This window comes from Felis catus, chromosome X (assembly GCF_018350175.1).
Source record: "Felis catus isolate Fca126 chromosome X, F.catus_Fca126_mat1.0, whole genome shotgun sequence".
Taxonomy (NCBI): Eukaryota; Metazoa; Chordata; class Mammalia; order Carnivora; family Felidae; genus Felis; species Felis catus.
This window is the reverse complement of record NC_058386.1, coordinates 42,346,165-42,360,287: the sequence shown is the minus strand read 5'-3', so window position 1 is coordinate 42,360,287 and position 14,123 is coordinate 42,346,165. Positions and strand designations below refer to the sequence as shown.

Genomic DNA, 14,123 nt, shown 5'->3' with positions numbered 1-14,123 from the left:
TGGAATGTGGACACTTCTGGGTACATACATACTGGGGTGTGGGCCTCCCTGGGATCACACTTCTGGGATAGAAGTAGTAGATGCTTCTACTTCTACTGGAGTAGACACTTCTGGGATCCTACAGACTGCAGTTTGGACACCTGTGGGTCACCCAGACTGGGTTGTGGAGATTCCTCAGCTCACAGAGTCAGGTATGGATCATGAGAGTGTCCATATCCCAGTCTGTGCCTCCATGAGAATCTACATTTATTTCTGTGAACAGTTTTGTCCACATTGTGAACCCCTCACCCCATCATATCTGACTGCAGTCTGTATTTCACCAGTAGGGACCACTTTGAAGTCCTCATAAGTTTAGTAGCATTTATCTCCTATATTTGAGTCCAGACCAGAAGGCCACCACTGCCAGAACCCTGGGCTTGAAATCTTACCAAAGGGGCACAGATATTGAAAGACTTAAATTAACAATAGTCCAGGTTTAAGGTCAGAAAATAGAACATGGATGATGGACTAGTTAACATATGGCAGGGTCAGAGCTGTAAAACAATAGTCTATTGATGGCAAAGTTACTAACGAAAGGCCTTGTTTAAGCCCAGGCCAAGGGAGCGTTAACAGCGGTAGCCTTATCCGTGGAAGGCAACACCACCAGAGGGGAATTGACAGTGGAAGAATTAACAGGGATTGTGATTCAAAGTCAGATAAAAGGGAAATTAACGGTAGAAGAGTTAGTACACAGGGTTCAATAACGGACCAGAAAATCACTGATGGTGGAATAAAGAGATCCAGGTTTGAGGTCAAGGTAGGAGGGATCAGGAGGTTTTTTTTTTTAATTTTTATTTATTTTTTGAGAGAGAGAGAGAGAGAGAGAGAGAGTGTGTGTGTGTGTGTGTGAGAGAGAGAGAGAGCAGGAGAAGGCAGGCAGAGAGAGACACACACAGAATCTGAAGCAGCCTCCAGGCTCTGAGCTGTCAACACAGAGCCCGATGTGGGGCTCAAACCCATGAACCGTGAGATCATGACCTGAGCCCAAGTCAGACGCTCAACCAACTAAGCCACCCAGGCGCCCCAGGAGGGTTTTATTTTTTAACGTTTGTTTATTTTTGAGAGAGAGTGCGCGCCAGGAAGGGGCAGAGAGAGGGAGACAGATGATCCAAAGCGGGCTTCGTGCCGACAGCAGCGAGCCCCATGGGGGGCTCGAACTCATGAACTATGAGATCACGACCTGAGCTGAAGTTGGATGCCCATGTAAGAATTCAAATCAAAGGAGCTCTCAATGGAATAAAAATTCAGAGAGTCTGGATTCGAGGTCAGACCAGAGATGCCTTGATGGTTCTAGAATTCAAAAAGTCCGAGAAAAAAGCCAGTGACAGGGGGTATTAATCATAGTCTCAGACTCAAGGTTGGACCAAAGAGTAGTCAGCAGAATTTCAGTTCCAAATTAAGACCAGAGGGGTATTAATGGTAGAATAGTTTGCAGAAGCTCAGGTTCAAGGTCAGAACAGAACGGAAGTAATAATGGGATAGTTAACAGGCCTGGGGGCTGAGGTTTTCCCAGAGAGGATTGATGCTACAAGCATTACCAGTGTCTTAAGTTCAAGGTCAGATTAAAGGAGTAGTTATAAAAGAATAGTAAATAGAGGCCAGGGTTCAAGGTGAGATCACAGGGGTACAGATTGTGGAATAGTTTATTGAAGTCAAGCCAGAGGAGCATTGTGGAAAAGTTAACAGGCTCAGGTTTCAGACCTGAGGGGCATTGATAATGAGTTAACTGAAGCCTGGATTCAAGGACAAGGAGTTATTGATGGTAGAATTCTAAATAGAGTCCCAGGCTAGAGTTTAGACCTCTGTAGCACTGATGGTGGAAGAGTTAACAAGACTTGAGTTTGAAGGAAAACCAGAGGTGTTGATGATGCAAGCATTAGCAGAAGACCAGGTCTGAGGGTAGAACAGGTGGATACTGATGGTGGTAAAGTTAAAAGTACCTGGGTTGGGGCGCCTGGCTGGCTCAGTCAGTAGAGCATGCAACTCTTGATCTTGGGGTTGCGAGTTGGAGCCCCACGTTGGGTGTAGAGATTACTTAAAAATAAAATCTTAAGTTGCTCCTGGGTGGCTCAGTCGGTTGTGTGTCCAATTTCGGCTCACGTCATGAGCTAACAGTTTGTGGGTTCAAGCCCCATGTCGGGCTCTGTGCTGACAGCTCAGAGCCTGGAGCCTGCTTCGGATTCTGTGTCTCCCTCTCTCTCTCTGCCTCCTCCCCCACTCATGCTAATGCTCTCTCTCCCAAAGTTGAATAAACATTAAAATAAAATAAAATAAAATAAAATAAAATAAAATAAAATAAAGATAAAATCTTAAAAAAGATGCCTGGGTTTGAGGTCATACAGGCAAGGCGTTGGTGGAGGAAATGTTAAGAGAGGCCCAGGGGCACCTGGGCCTGCTCATTCAGTTAAGTGTGGACTCTTGATTTCAGCTCTGGTCATGATCTCATGGTTCATGAATTCGAGCCCTGTGTTGGGCTCTGCACGACAGCATGGAGCCTGCTTGGGATTCTCTCTCTCCCTCTCTCTCTCTCGGCCCCTCCCCCTCTCAAAATAAATAAATAAACTTAAAAAAAAAAGAAATGCCCAGATTTGATTTTAGACCAAAGAGACAGTGAGGGTAGAATAGTTAGCAGAAGCCTGGGCTGAAATTTGGACCACACAGGTAAATGGCACAACTGTTAAGCTACAAGCTTAACAGAGCAGATTGGAATTGACGCCATAAGGGCATAAATGGTAAAATAATTAACAGAGGCCTAGATTCAAGATCAGGATTGAGGGTCCTTGAGGTTGGAATGAAGCAAAAGGGCGCTGATCACAAATGAACAGAATCCCAACTTTAAGGTCAGATCAAAAGATAGTAGCTGATGGAATATTATACAGAGGCCCTGGTTTGAGATTTGATCAGCGGTACACTGATGAGGTAATAATTAACAAAGGCTCTGCTTCAAGCTCAAACTAGAGAGGCTTTTGATGAAGTAAACGCACAAGTTCAAAGTCAAAGGGCATATAACAGTTAATGGGGGCCTGGATTTGAGGCAACACTAGAGCAGCACTGATGGTGGAGTGGTTAAGAGTTCCAGATCTGATGTCAAACAGGATGCACAGTGATGATGGACAAGTTAACAGAGACCCAAATTTAACCAATAAGATTTTTTTTAATTACTCACTACTTATTTCCTCTTAGGTTGTAAGTCAAGAAAAGGTATCATGAGGGGCGCCTGGGTGGCTCAGTCGGTTAAGCATCTGACTTTGTTTCAGGTCATGACTGTTGTTTGTGAATTTGGGACCCACGTCAGGCTCTCTGCTTTCAGCACAGAGCCCACTTCAGATCCACTGTCTCCCTTTCTCACTGCACCCCCCTGGTTCGAGCTCTCTCTCTCTCAAAAATAAACATTAAAAAAAAAGGTATCATGAAAATTAATTTCAAGCAGAATGTTGGGGTACCTGGCTGGCTCAGTCACATGTAACTCTTGATCTCGGGGTCGTGAGTTTGAGCCCTATATTGGGCATAGAGATTACTTTAAAAAAATCAAGTTAAAAATTAAAAATTAAAAATAAAAAATAGGATGTCAACTCTGCCACCTGAAAATTTCACAAGAAAGAACCCACCCAAATCATGTTGGATATCAGCAGTTAGCCATCTTGAGTCCAGATTCAACAAGCAACGTGAAGAATGTGAAGAGGGGCGCCTAAGTGGCTCAGTTGGTTTAGCATCTGACTTCAGCTCAGGTCATGATCTCATGGTTCGTGAATTCAAGCCCTGCATCAGGTTCTCTGCTGTCAGCACCAAGCCCGCTGTGGATCCTCTGTCCCCCTCTCTCTCTGTCCCCCACCCCTGCTTGTGCTCTCTCTCAAAATAAATAAATATACTTAAAACAGGTGTGAGGTGATATCTCATTGTAGTTTTTTAAAAAATGTGAAGAAATAAAGAAGTTGCTAGAGACAGATGAGGTTTTCCCAAGTGATCTTGCCCACCCACTAGCTTTGGTTGAAGCCGAGCATCGTTTCGGTGTTGCACAGCGTGCAGAAAAAGTTAACGCGGCAGGCCTGAACTTCTCTCCTTGTAAAGGTCTGCTTCAAGGACGGCGCTCGGCCGGCATCTGGAAACTTTTGAGATTTCACGAGGGTTCTCACCACTCTCTAAATGATGTGTGGCTCACTGTGCCTCAACTGTTCCGATAAGCGCTCTGGTTTATGCCAAACACCTGCTTTTCTTTTGGGAGTCTGGAAGCTGGGTATATGCCAGGCAGCCCAACTTGGCTGACCATGCATACCAGCCCCCAGTAAAAACGCTGGGCACTCAACCTCTAATAATGAGCTTCTCTGGGTTATCACAAGCCATGACGGGAGAATTACGTGTGTCCTGTGTGACTCCGCTGGGAGAGGACCCTTGGAAGCTTGTGCCTGGCTGGTCTCCCCTGAACTTTGCCCCAGGCACCCATTTCTCTTTGCTGATTGTGCTCTGTGTCTTTCTCCCTGTTAGATTCCCTGGAAGAAACCATAGCTGTGTATACAACCGTATGCTGAGACTTGAGAGTCCTCCCAGCAAACCCTGGGGTCTGAGTGGTCTTGGGGACACCCAACACAGATACATGAACTTCATCATGAACAGTCCAACTCTCCGATGTCCTTACCTCATCACCATTTATCTTAAAGTCAGATGGAAGCACCAGGTAGAAATGCTTCTGGCTGCAAGTAACCACACTGTCAAATAACAGTGCCTTGAGTACACAGGTTATTTTCCTCCTTCAAGGTTGCTAGTGTTAGTTCAGTAGCTCACTTACGTCGAGCCAGGTTAGAGTGCCTGTGGCTCTGCGGACTGACCCTGAGGTCTCAAGGTGGTGGCCACAGTTCCGACTGATGCATCTGGATGTGGTGGCCTCTGCAGCTGGAAGGGCTCAGCCAGAGCAAGAGCCCCCCCACCTTGGCATTTCCGGCAACTTTGACATTTCCGGGTGACTCAGGTCATTGACCAGGGCTTTCGGTTCTCTAGCCCCCACCTTGTTTATACCCCAGGCTTTCTCTCCTCAGTCAGGTCAGGGCCCCCCTCAAATTTGAACACTTTACAGACTTTCAGCTGTTTCAGGCCTTGAATTTGGGACCTGGGTGGGCGTGGAAAGAGCTTGGGGTGGTCTGGAGTTGCTCTGGGGATGCAGAGAATCTCCGTCCCCTCCCTCCCCCAGCAGGAGACACTAGCTCCGCCTGTTTGTGGGGAACAAGCGTCAGGGGAGCCGGGAGCCTCAGCCTTCCCGGGGAGGCAGCAGAGCCCTGCAGACTCACATGAAACCCCTGTGGTAGAAGCCAACGTTTCTCACCTCAATTTCCCACTGCCACTATCCTGGCACAAGTCCTCATCACTGCTCACCTCGGCTACCGCAGGGCCTCCGGACTGATCCGCTTGCTTCCGCCCTTGCCCCCACCTCCAAGTCTGTTCTCTTCACAGCACCCAGAGGGGTCCTCACACAACCAAATTGGAGCGTGTCCCTCCCCTGCTCAAACCAGTGACTCACCTCTTACTCAGAAAAAGCCTAAGTCGGGGTGCCTGCGTGGCTCAGTAGGTTAAGTGTCCGACTTCTGGCTCAGGTCATGATCTCACGATTTGTGAGTATGAACCCCACATTGGGCTCTCTGCTGTCAGCACAGAGCCTGGAGTCTGCTTCGGATCCTCTGCGCCCCCCTCTGTCTGCCCCTCCCCCCCCTCAAAAACAGACATTAAAAAAAGAAAAAGCCCAAGTCTTCACTGTGGCCATAAAGCCTCATCTACCACATTCTGGTCCAGCCACACCAGCGTCTTCAGTGATCCTTCTGGCACACTCCAGCCTCTGCCTTTGCATTGCCTTTTCCTCTCTGCCTAGAATGTTCTCTCCCACACACCATGGCTCCCTCTCACTTCATTCAGGTCTTTAAATTTCACCACCTTCCCTGATCACAGCACCAAAAAGAGCACAACATCTCACTCTTGTGCCTTGGCCTCCTGTCCTGACTTTCTTTTCCCTCACAGCACTGATCCTGAGCTGACCTGGGATATATTTTTGTCTATTATCTACCTGCGCTAGAACGTAAGCCCCACGAAGGCAGGGATTTCTGTCTGTTGAGGTTACAGCTACACCCCCAGTGCCTACAACAGTTCCCAGTGCACGGTAGGTGCTCGATGTTTGTCTACAGCAGGACTGTGTAAAACATTTACGGTGGCGCCTAGGACACGGCAGGCATTCAATAAATGGTTGCTAACTGAATGAAGAAATCAGTGCATGAATGCGGGAGTGAACCCCATTCCAACTTGGGTCCTACAGATTCCCTTTTGCCTGATCCCAACCCCAGCAGACCTGGGAGCCAGCCATCGACACAACCACAGAAACTTTATTTACAAACACAAGGCAGGAAGTGGATGGGGAGGTGGACACAGCAGGGCCGGAAGGCACCTACTTCTGCTCCCGCCTCCAGACGATGACCATGCCACTGGCGTCGCTGGAAGCCAGCAGGCTCTCATCACAGTTGAAGCTGACGTCCAGCACAGGTGCGCTGTGGCCCTGCAGCTTGTTGACAGCGGCCTTGGCTGCTCGCTCCACATCAAAGAAGTGCACACACATGTCCTCGCTGCCCGTCACTGCCCGGACAAGAGGGAGAGGCCCTCGGGAGATGTCGCAGGAGGAAGCGGGGTGCCCAGGGTGTGAAGCCCCAGTGTGGTGTGGGGAGGTGTGGGGAGGTGTGGGAGGGACCGTCCCTAGACAGGGGTCACCTGGCTGTTTTAGTCCTGCGTCCAGACTGTGAGGTCTCTGAGCTGTTTGGGGGTGGGGGGTGCTGTGTCTCATGCCGTGAGGATTCTAAGCTGTTTAGGGGTCTTCATTCAAAGTGGGAAACTGCTGGGATGGGAGAGTTCTCAAGGCCCAGAAAGTCTGGGCACCTGGGGATTGTGAGATCTGAGCCAGATCAGCAGCAGCTCTGGTCACTGCCCCTCCCTGGCCCCCCATATGTCCCGACCCTGGGGAACTCACCCACACAGGCCCCCTGGCGGAAGGACATGAGGGGACAGAAGATGCTGCGAACAGGGTGTGAGCCCTGCTCGATGGGGAAGCTTCTCTTCAGCTGCAGGGTCCCCTCGTTGTCTACCACCCTGAGGGGAGGGTTAGAGCAGCTCAGGGCGTGAACCTCAGCTCTGGATGGCGATGCATGGTGGGGAGGGGGGCCCGTCTGTGCCCCTGCGCCTGAGTTCTTCTCAAGGTTCACACAATCCAGTTTTGAGATGACCGTGTATACCTACCTACGAAGCATGGGCTGCTGTGTGAGCTCGTGACAGTTTGGAAACTACCTGTTGGTGTAGACAGGGAGCCTCTGCGGTGTGTTGTTCACTGGTTTCTCTTTCTAGGGGTTTCTAAGAGATCCTGGTGTTAAGACAGGCACAGAGAGGAAGGGGCTGACCAGACTAGATATCCCTGCACTGCACAATACGACAAGGCCATTCAAAAGAATGAACCGACAGCACTGTAGGTGACTTGGGGGCATTTCCACAGCATCATCTGGTGAGAAAAGTGAGCCGTGGAAAAGGATGTAGGAGCCCGCTCCTGTAAAACAATGACCCTCCCCCGGAAACGTGTGGATGGGTGTGCACACCTAGAATTACAGGGGAGAGAACAAAATATAGGAAGGTACTTCCAGAGTTGTTATCAGGCTCTACCACAGCAAGTGGCAGGAAGGAGGAGGACGGAAGGGAGGGGATGGGGGAAATAGCCAAAAACTTGGGAGTATACCTAAATTAAGAACTATAGGGGCTCCTGGGTGTCTCCGTCGGTTAAGCATCCAACTCGTGGTTTTGGTTCAGGTCATGATCTCACAGTTCGTGAGCCTGAGCCCCAAGTCATGGTCTGCGCTGACAGTGTGGAGGCTGCTTGGGATTCTCTCTCTCCCCTCTCTCTCTGCCCCTACCCCACCTGCTCTCTCTCTCTCTCAAAAATAAATAAATAAACAAAAAAAATATAGATATGCGTGTGTGTGTGTGTGAATTTTTTTAAAAGAGTAGAAAAATAAAACAATAAACTAAAAGCATCCTGTTGGGCAGTGATTTTCAGACATCACTGGACAGCACTTGGGGAACTTTTCAATGTACCAATGCCCGGTCCTGCCCCAGAGCTTCTGGAATCAATGGCCTGGAGTGGGGCCTGGCCAGGATTTTGTGAAGCCCTTCAGGTCATTCCAGCATGGGCTGCAAACTGCATTTGGGTAACATGTCATACATCAGCAGGGATGGTAAACTCCTCCACTCAAAAAATAAATAAATAAATAAAAAAAGATGGGGCACCTGGGTGGCTCAGTCGGTTAAGCGTCCGACTTCGGCTCAGATCATGATCTTACAGTTTGTGGGTTTGACACAATCAAAAAAGAAGAAAAAAGGAAGGAAGGAAGGAAGGAAGGAAGGAAGGAAGGAAGGAAGGAAGGAAGGACAGACCTCTGCTTTCAGGGGGGCCCAGTCTATGCTATGCCTCACGTTGGTCATCTGTGAAATGAACGCGATGACAGCACCTTCCTCACAGGGCTGTTGTGGATTAAATGAAGTGGTACGTATGAGGTGCTCCAACAGGGCCTGGTGCCAGCAACTTCCACGTAAGCACCAGCGACTTCTGCCATTGCTACTACCATCGCTATCATCATTATTGTAAGGAGACCGGGCTTCTCCACTCACTGAACTTAACCTGATGGAGGAGACAGGCTTTTGGGCCCTACGAGGAGACAGTGCTCCCGTCCCGGGCTGATGGAGGCAGTGGGCCCTGCATCTCCAGGCAGCCCAGACAGGGAAGACCCACCTATAGAGCAGCAGCTTGTTGAGGCAAGCGTTGATGAGTAGCGAGGGGTCCCGGGCCTCTCGGCTGACCCAGGAGCGGGCGGAGATGCTGGTCACAGGGCTACCCTCGTGCACCACCAGACGCTTGGCTTTGGTCAGTTTCCCTGTAATAGCGGAGGGAGGGGAGGCAAAGGTGAGGGTGAGGGCCCGTGCACTGGGCCGAGGGGGAGTGCGAATACCCGGATGCAGGCCTGGGACCTGCCTACCTGTGGCCATATCAAAAAGGAAGGAGAAAACACTGCCGCGGTCATCTCCTGCCCAGAGTAGCCGGCCAGGGGCATCAAAGGACAGAGCGAGAACCCGGCCCGTCAGCTTGCTGGAGCCACCCTTCACTTTCTTGCCCGTGGAGATGTTCATAACGTGCACGTTGTGCTTGGCATTCCCCACCTGTGGGTGAGATCTGCGTGCTGTCATCCTGCTCTCAGCCAGTCCCTCCTCGAGTCTGACCGTAATGGAGCCACTGTGGATGGGACCGGCTGGTTCCTACTGGACTCTAACCCCAGTGGGGCTGTGGCAGGTAGACTAAAAGGCGACCCAGGCCTGTGATCCTTCAGAGCCAGCCCCTCTTGCAACCTAACCAGGATAGACAGCTGCTCCCGGACTAAGGGGGTCTCAGACCCATAATGCTGCCCCTGAGGCAGCACCCCCTGTGACAGGCAAACCACAGGGCCGTCCTAGGCTGGTAATAATAGCCGGTCTGCTTCCTGCCTGGTCCTTGCTGGACACTTGCCCACACTGGGGCTGGTGCAGCAGAAAGGATCCCAGTGCACAAGCTCATGCGGTCCCCTCTAGGCCCCTCAGGGCCAGGCCAGATTTTCACTCCCTTCCCCCACCCTCTGACTCTCCATCCTGTGGTCGGACCACAGGATGACCCTGCCACTGAGAGTGGCAGGACCGCTGCCACTGAGAGACTAGCCTTCTGACTAGTCACCCTGATCCCCAGCCAACAGCCCCTGCACTTGGAAAATGGCAGCACTGCTGTTGACAGGACCGAAAGGGCTACCAGAGCTGGGACTCGGCCTCCTGACCAGTCCCCACTGGAGTCTATCATAGCAAGGTCACCCCAAGCCAAGAACCGCATCCCCATTCTGACTCATTTCCCTCTGAGTCTGACCACAGGGGGACTCTGGTGATGGACTGGAGGGGACCGCCCTGACCCTCAGACAGATTCCCTGGGACAGCTCTCCCAGCCCAGCATCCCCGCCCTCAGTGAGTGGACACCCTGGGGCCTGACCACAGTGAGGTTGTTGTTGACTGGCTGGAAGGTGCAGCAGAGCAATTCGGCGCCATCGGGGTCAGGAATCTCCCGGATGCAGCGGCCGTCTTCAGAGGCCCAGATGCGCATGGTAGCATCGAGTGAGGTGGACACAAGGATGTCGTTGGAGAGGGACCAGGCGAAGTCAGAGACACCGCGGGTGTGGCCCCGCAGTACACGGAGCACGGTGGGCGGGGCAGGCACCAGCTGGCACAGTGAGATGCTGCCGTCGAGGGAACAGCAGGCCAGGCGGTGCCGGTCATCATTGGCGAAGCGCACTCTTGGCACTGCAATGCCAAGGAGCCGTTCGTGGGACTCAGCACGCTCACCAGGTGCTTTCATTTACATAAGGCTCTGACGTGTGGGCCAGGGGCCCGGACCCGCCACGCCAAGCACAATGGCCTCAGCAAGGGGCTTTCCTTGGCTGGGGAAGGGAGTTGGAACCCCAGAAGGCCCTTTTCCAAAAGCTCCCTACACCTCAGCAAGCACTTTACAATTACCAAGGTCTCGGCGGTTTGCAAAACCCGTGTGGCCTTTTGCAAGGAGATTTCTCTGTAAACGTTCTGAACTCTTCCAAGCAACTCACAACCCCAGAAGCCTTCTGCAAAGTCCTCTTTTAAGCTGCTGAGCCCTTTTATGGTAGATAAAATACCTGAGAGTTTGCACAGAACTTTACTTTGCAGAGAGCTTTTAGGTTTGCAGAAAGTGTTTTAAGATTTTTAAAATAATCTCGGGTGGGGGAGAGGGGGAAATGGGTGATGGGCATTGAGGAGGGCACTTGGGATGAGCAGTGGGTGTTGTATTTAAGCGATGAATCACAGGCATCTACCCCCAAAACCAAGAACACACTGTATATACTAGGCTCACTCGGCTGGCCCCTGTATGGACCTATATGGTAACACTGTATGTCAGCCAACTTGACAATAAATTATATCAAAAAAAAAAAATAGTAATCTCTGTACCCAATGTGGGACCCAAACCCACAACCCCGAGATCAAGAGTCGTACGCTCCATCGATTGAGCCAGCCAGGCACCCCCGCAAAAAGCTTTATGGATCGCAATTCCTCCTTCGGAGGTGGGCCAGAGACTTTGCATTCCAGAAACAGATGCACTGAATAGCTGTCACAGTTTAGGCAAATGCATGGTGATGCGACCCGCTACCGGGGCTGGCTTACCTGCCTCATCCACGTGCTGGTCGAAGACATGGTACATGCCCGCAAACGCATAGTTCTCACTCAGTGATGTGTCCCCAGCCATGGCTCGACTTGCTTCTGCTGCTGATGTAGGTACTACGCTGCCAGGGGGCCTGGGCCCCAATGGGAGTGGGAGACAATGTGAGGTACCTGTTAGCATTCAGTCTGCTGTTGCCCCATGGCCCTTCCCCCCCCCCCCCCCCCCCCACAAAGCCCCAGCTCACAGCTGCCCCTGGGGCGTACCTATCCTCATAGACAGCACGGTTCATCTGTGCCTGCAGCTGGTAGGAGCCTCGGCTGACGGAACGGCGGTGCCCACGAGCCCCCAGGGCCCGAGGATCATCCTCAAAGTCCTGCAAACAGAGGGTCATGGTGGGCACATCTTAAAAGAAGCCCCCAGGAACTTATGGGGTCTGGGGTCTTGAAAATATGCCTAGAACCAGATCCCTTCTCACCCTAGCCACTGCCACCACCATCGCTTGGACTACTGTGGTGGCTTCTGTGCTGTTCTCCTGCTTGCCCCCTTCCCCTACTCAGTGGATACTCAATAAATGTTCTGTGAAGAAAGAATGAACACTTTCCCCCAAAAAACACTCAGCTCAGTCTCTTGCTTCATTCAAATCTCAGCTCAACTGTCACCTCCTTGGAGAAGACTTTCCTGATCATCCCCATCAAAAACAGCTTCCCTCTGTCCTTCACACCAGTCTCATTTTATCCCCCAAGTCTGCTTTATTTTTCCATCTTAGCACTCCTCACTATAAGCCACGTTAATTATTGCACTTGTTTATCTGATTTGGTATGCCTATTGCACTATTTATCCTGTTTATTGCCCATTTATCAACCTGCTTATCTTGTTTATTGTCTGTTTACTGACTTTAGATTATCTCTTTTTGCTCTATGGTCATCCAAGAGCCTAGAACAGTGCCTTGCACATAGCAGGTGCTTGACAAGTCTGCTGAGTGAATGTATATGGAGGTAGGTGGTATTTATGGCAGGAGCGTGGGGTGGAGCTCACCTCCATGCGGTCAAGGGTAGTTCGGCTGCTGCGGACGATGCTGTTGCTATAGGCACGAGCACTGCCTGGCTCGGAGAGGGGCCCGTATCGCTGGCCCAGCAGCTGCCCACGCAGCCTCAGGTACTGCCGACGCAGTGCCGGGGGGTGCCCAGCCTTGGCATTCTCCCGCAGTAGCTGGCTGCGCCGACGGATATACTGTGTCCGAAACTGTGGAAACGTTGGTGTGCGGTACGCGTTGTACCTATGATGGCAGGAGGCAGGATGGGCAGCAGGCACAGGACAGAGGGAATCAATCAGCTCAAGGGACAGGGAAAGAGAATGAGGTGTGTGGCAGTGAGAGGTCAGGATGGCAAGTGATCAGCAGCGGTGATGGGGGTCCCTCTGGTGCTGTGAGGAGGGTGGGTCTACAGTAATAAAGGGCATGATGATGAGGTCAGTGTGGGGGCAATGGAGGCCGTCTGAAGCTTTGTTGGATTTGGGATGTGGTGACCGAGACAGTGTAGACAACAACACAGGTCAGGGTGACATGGTGATGGGGGTTAGTGTGGGGCAACGGTGGAGGTCAGTATGGGATGGTGATGGGGTCAGACTGGGGAAGTGATGATGGTAAGAGAAGTCTGCGGGGGGGGGGGCAATGGTGGGGAACAGGATGTCACTAGCCTGAGCTCCAACACCCCCTCCCAAAGGCTCTGGAAGCACAGCCTCTTGACGCATGCCCACATCTGACCGCACTTCCCAAGCATGCTCTTTACGACCCTCCGGCCAGCTCTTCTCTCTGCGGGCAAGCCCCCACACCCTGCTACTGCGCATGCTCACCTCCGGCATGCCCACGCAGCCGCATAAGGCAAGTTCTCCGCCCAGCCTCACTTATCGCCATTGCGCATGCACCCCAGTAACTTCCGTTCCCATGGGCTTCGACCCCACGCCTCACCTCGCGTCTACTGCTAAGACCTGCTGCCACACCGCGGCCATTCCCCGGCCTCCTCTTCCGGCCTGTCCGCCCGCGGGAGCCTGCAGGACAAGGGCCTGGAATGTCAGCGTTTCAAGTGAAAGGGCTTAGTTCCTTCCCTTCTGCCAGACGACCGTTGCCATAGACACTTAGTCCCTCTACGCCGGGACGTCGCGAAGTAGCACCCGGCAGTTAGCATGGTCATCACCCCAGCCCTGCCCTCGCCGGGCAGCTCCCGGAAGATTCACACCAGCGATTCAGATCTGATCCCGCCCCTCCCCGGTCGCCATAGCGACGCCCCACCCCCGGTCTAGCAATCCTTGGCATTCTCCATCCATCTTCTTGCCCCCCGCCCCCCGCCTTCCCTTTTTGGGTTCAAGAGCAGGGCCCGGGATCAGAGACCACCTCCGGGGCTGCCTCCGGCTCTTGAGGCCCCCGGGGCGGCCCTGAGACCAGTGTCACCCTTTTCTTCTGTCTTTCTTCTCCCTCTCTCAGGCTTCAGGCAAGATGGCCGCCCACTGCCAGGAAGGGCTGTCAAGCGCAGAGCGAATGGATAGCAATCCTTCGCAGGGCGTGGGAGAACCACGCAGGCGCACTAAGGGACAGCCGCTTCCGGCACAGGATGGAGGCTCCACCCCTCAAGTTCTGTCCTCCTTAGGTCCGTAATGACGTTTTTGGTATACCCAAGAATAATGTTCAGGGACCAGAGAGTGCGAATCATTCAGTAAAAATTAGAAATACGACTTTCCTTTGAAAGCGTGGTATAAGCTGCTTTTTTAGCATCACAATCGTGGCCAAACAAGATTTGACGCACAGAATCAAAAATAAGCACACATG

At 51.9% G+C, this 14,123-nt stretch overlaps 1 protein-coding gene across 8 annotated transcripts; it reads right to left on the bottom strand.

Moving 5' to 3' along the window:
- Nucleotides 1–6,378: 6,378 nt before the first annotated feature.
- On the bottom strand, nt 6,379–13,866 carry WDR13 (WD repeat domain 13). Of its 8 annotated transcripts, none has more exons than XM_045050864.1 (10): nt 13,692–13,866; nt 13,269–13,348; nt 12,338–12,544; nt 11,566–11,675; nt 11,305–11,435; nt 10,109–10,416; nt 9,081–9,261; nt 8,837–8,978; nt 7,034–7,152; nt 6,379–6,645 (listed from the first exon to the last, which is right to left on the bottom strand). In XM_045050864.1, the coding sequence occupies exons 3-10, from the start codon at nt 12,341–12,343 to the stop codon at nt 6,461–6,463; spliced, it is 1,182 nt and encodes a 393-aa protein (XP_044906799.1). In that variant the 5' UTR covers nt 12,344–12,544; nt 13,269–13,348; nt 13,692–13,866; the 3' UTR covers nt 6,379–6,460. The 8 variants fall into 8 exon arrangements, with proteins under 8 accessions (XP_044906799.1, XP_044906800.1, XP_006943772.1 ...); XM_045050865.1 differs by having other exon boundaries at nt 13,749–13,861; XM_006943710.5 differs by having other exon boundaries at nt 12,338–12,578; nt 13,692–13,848.
- Between the last annotated feature and the right edge of the window lie 257 nt (nt 13,867–14,123).

What these genes read in the sequence shown, in the direction of transcription:
- WDR13 (XM_045050859.1), bottom strand. Translation starts at nt 13,080, where the DNA reads ATGCTTGGGAAGTGCGGTCAGATGTGGGCATGCGTCAAGAGGCTGTGC. An exon ending in GAGGGGGTGTTGGAGCTCAG is followed by an intron (nt 12,579 to 12,997) that starts GCTAGTGACATC and finishes CTGCCATCATAG; the next exon opens with GTACAACGCGTACCGCACAC. An exon ending in TCAACAACAACCTCACTGTG is followed by an intron (nt 9,262 to 10,108) that starts GTCAGGCCCCAG and finishes TCTCACCCACAG; the next exon opens with GTGGGGAATGCCAAGCACAA.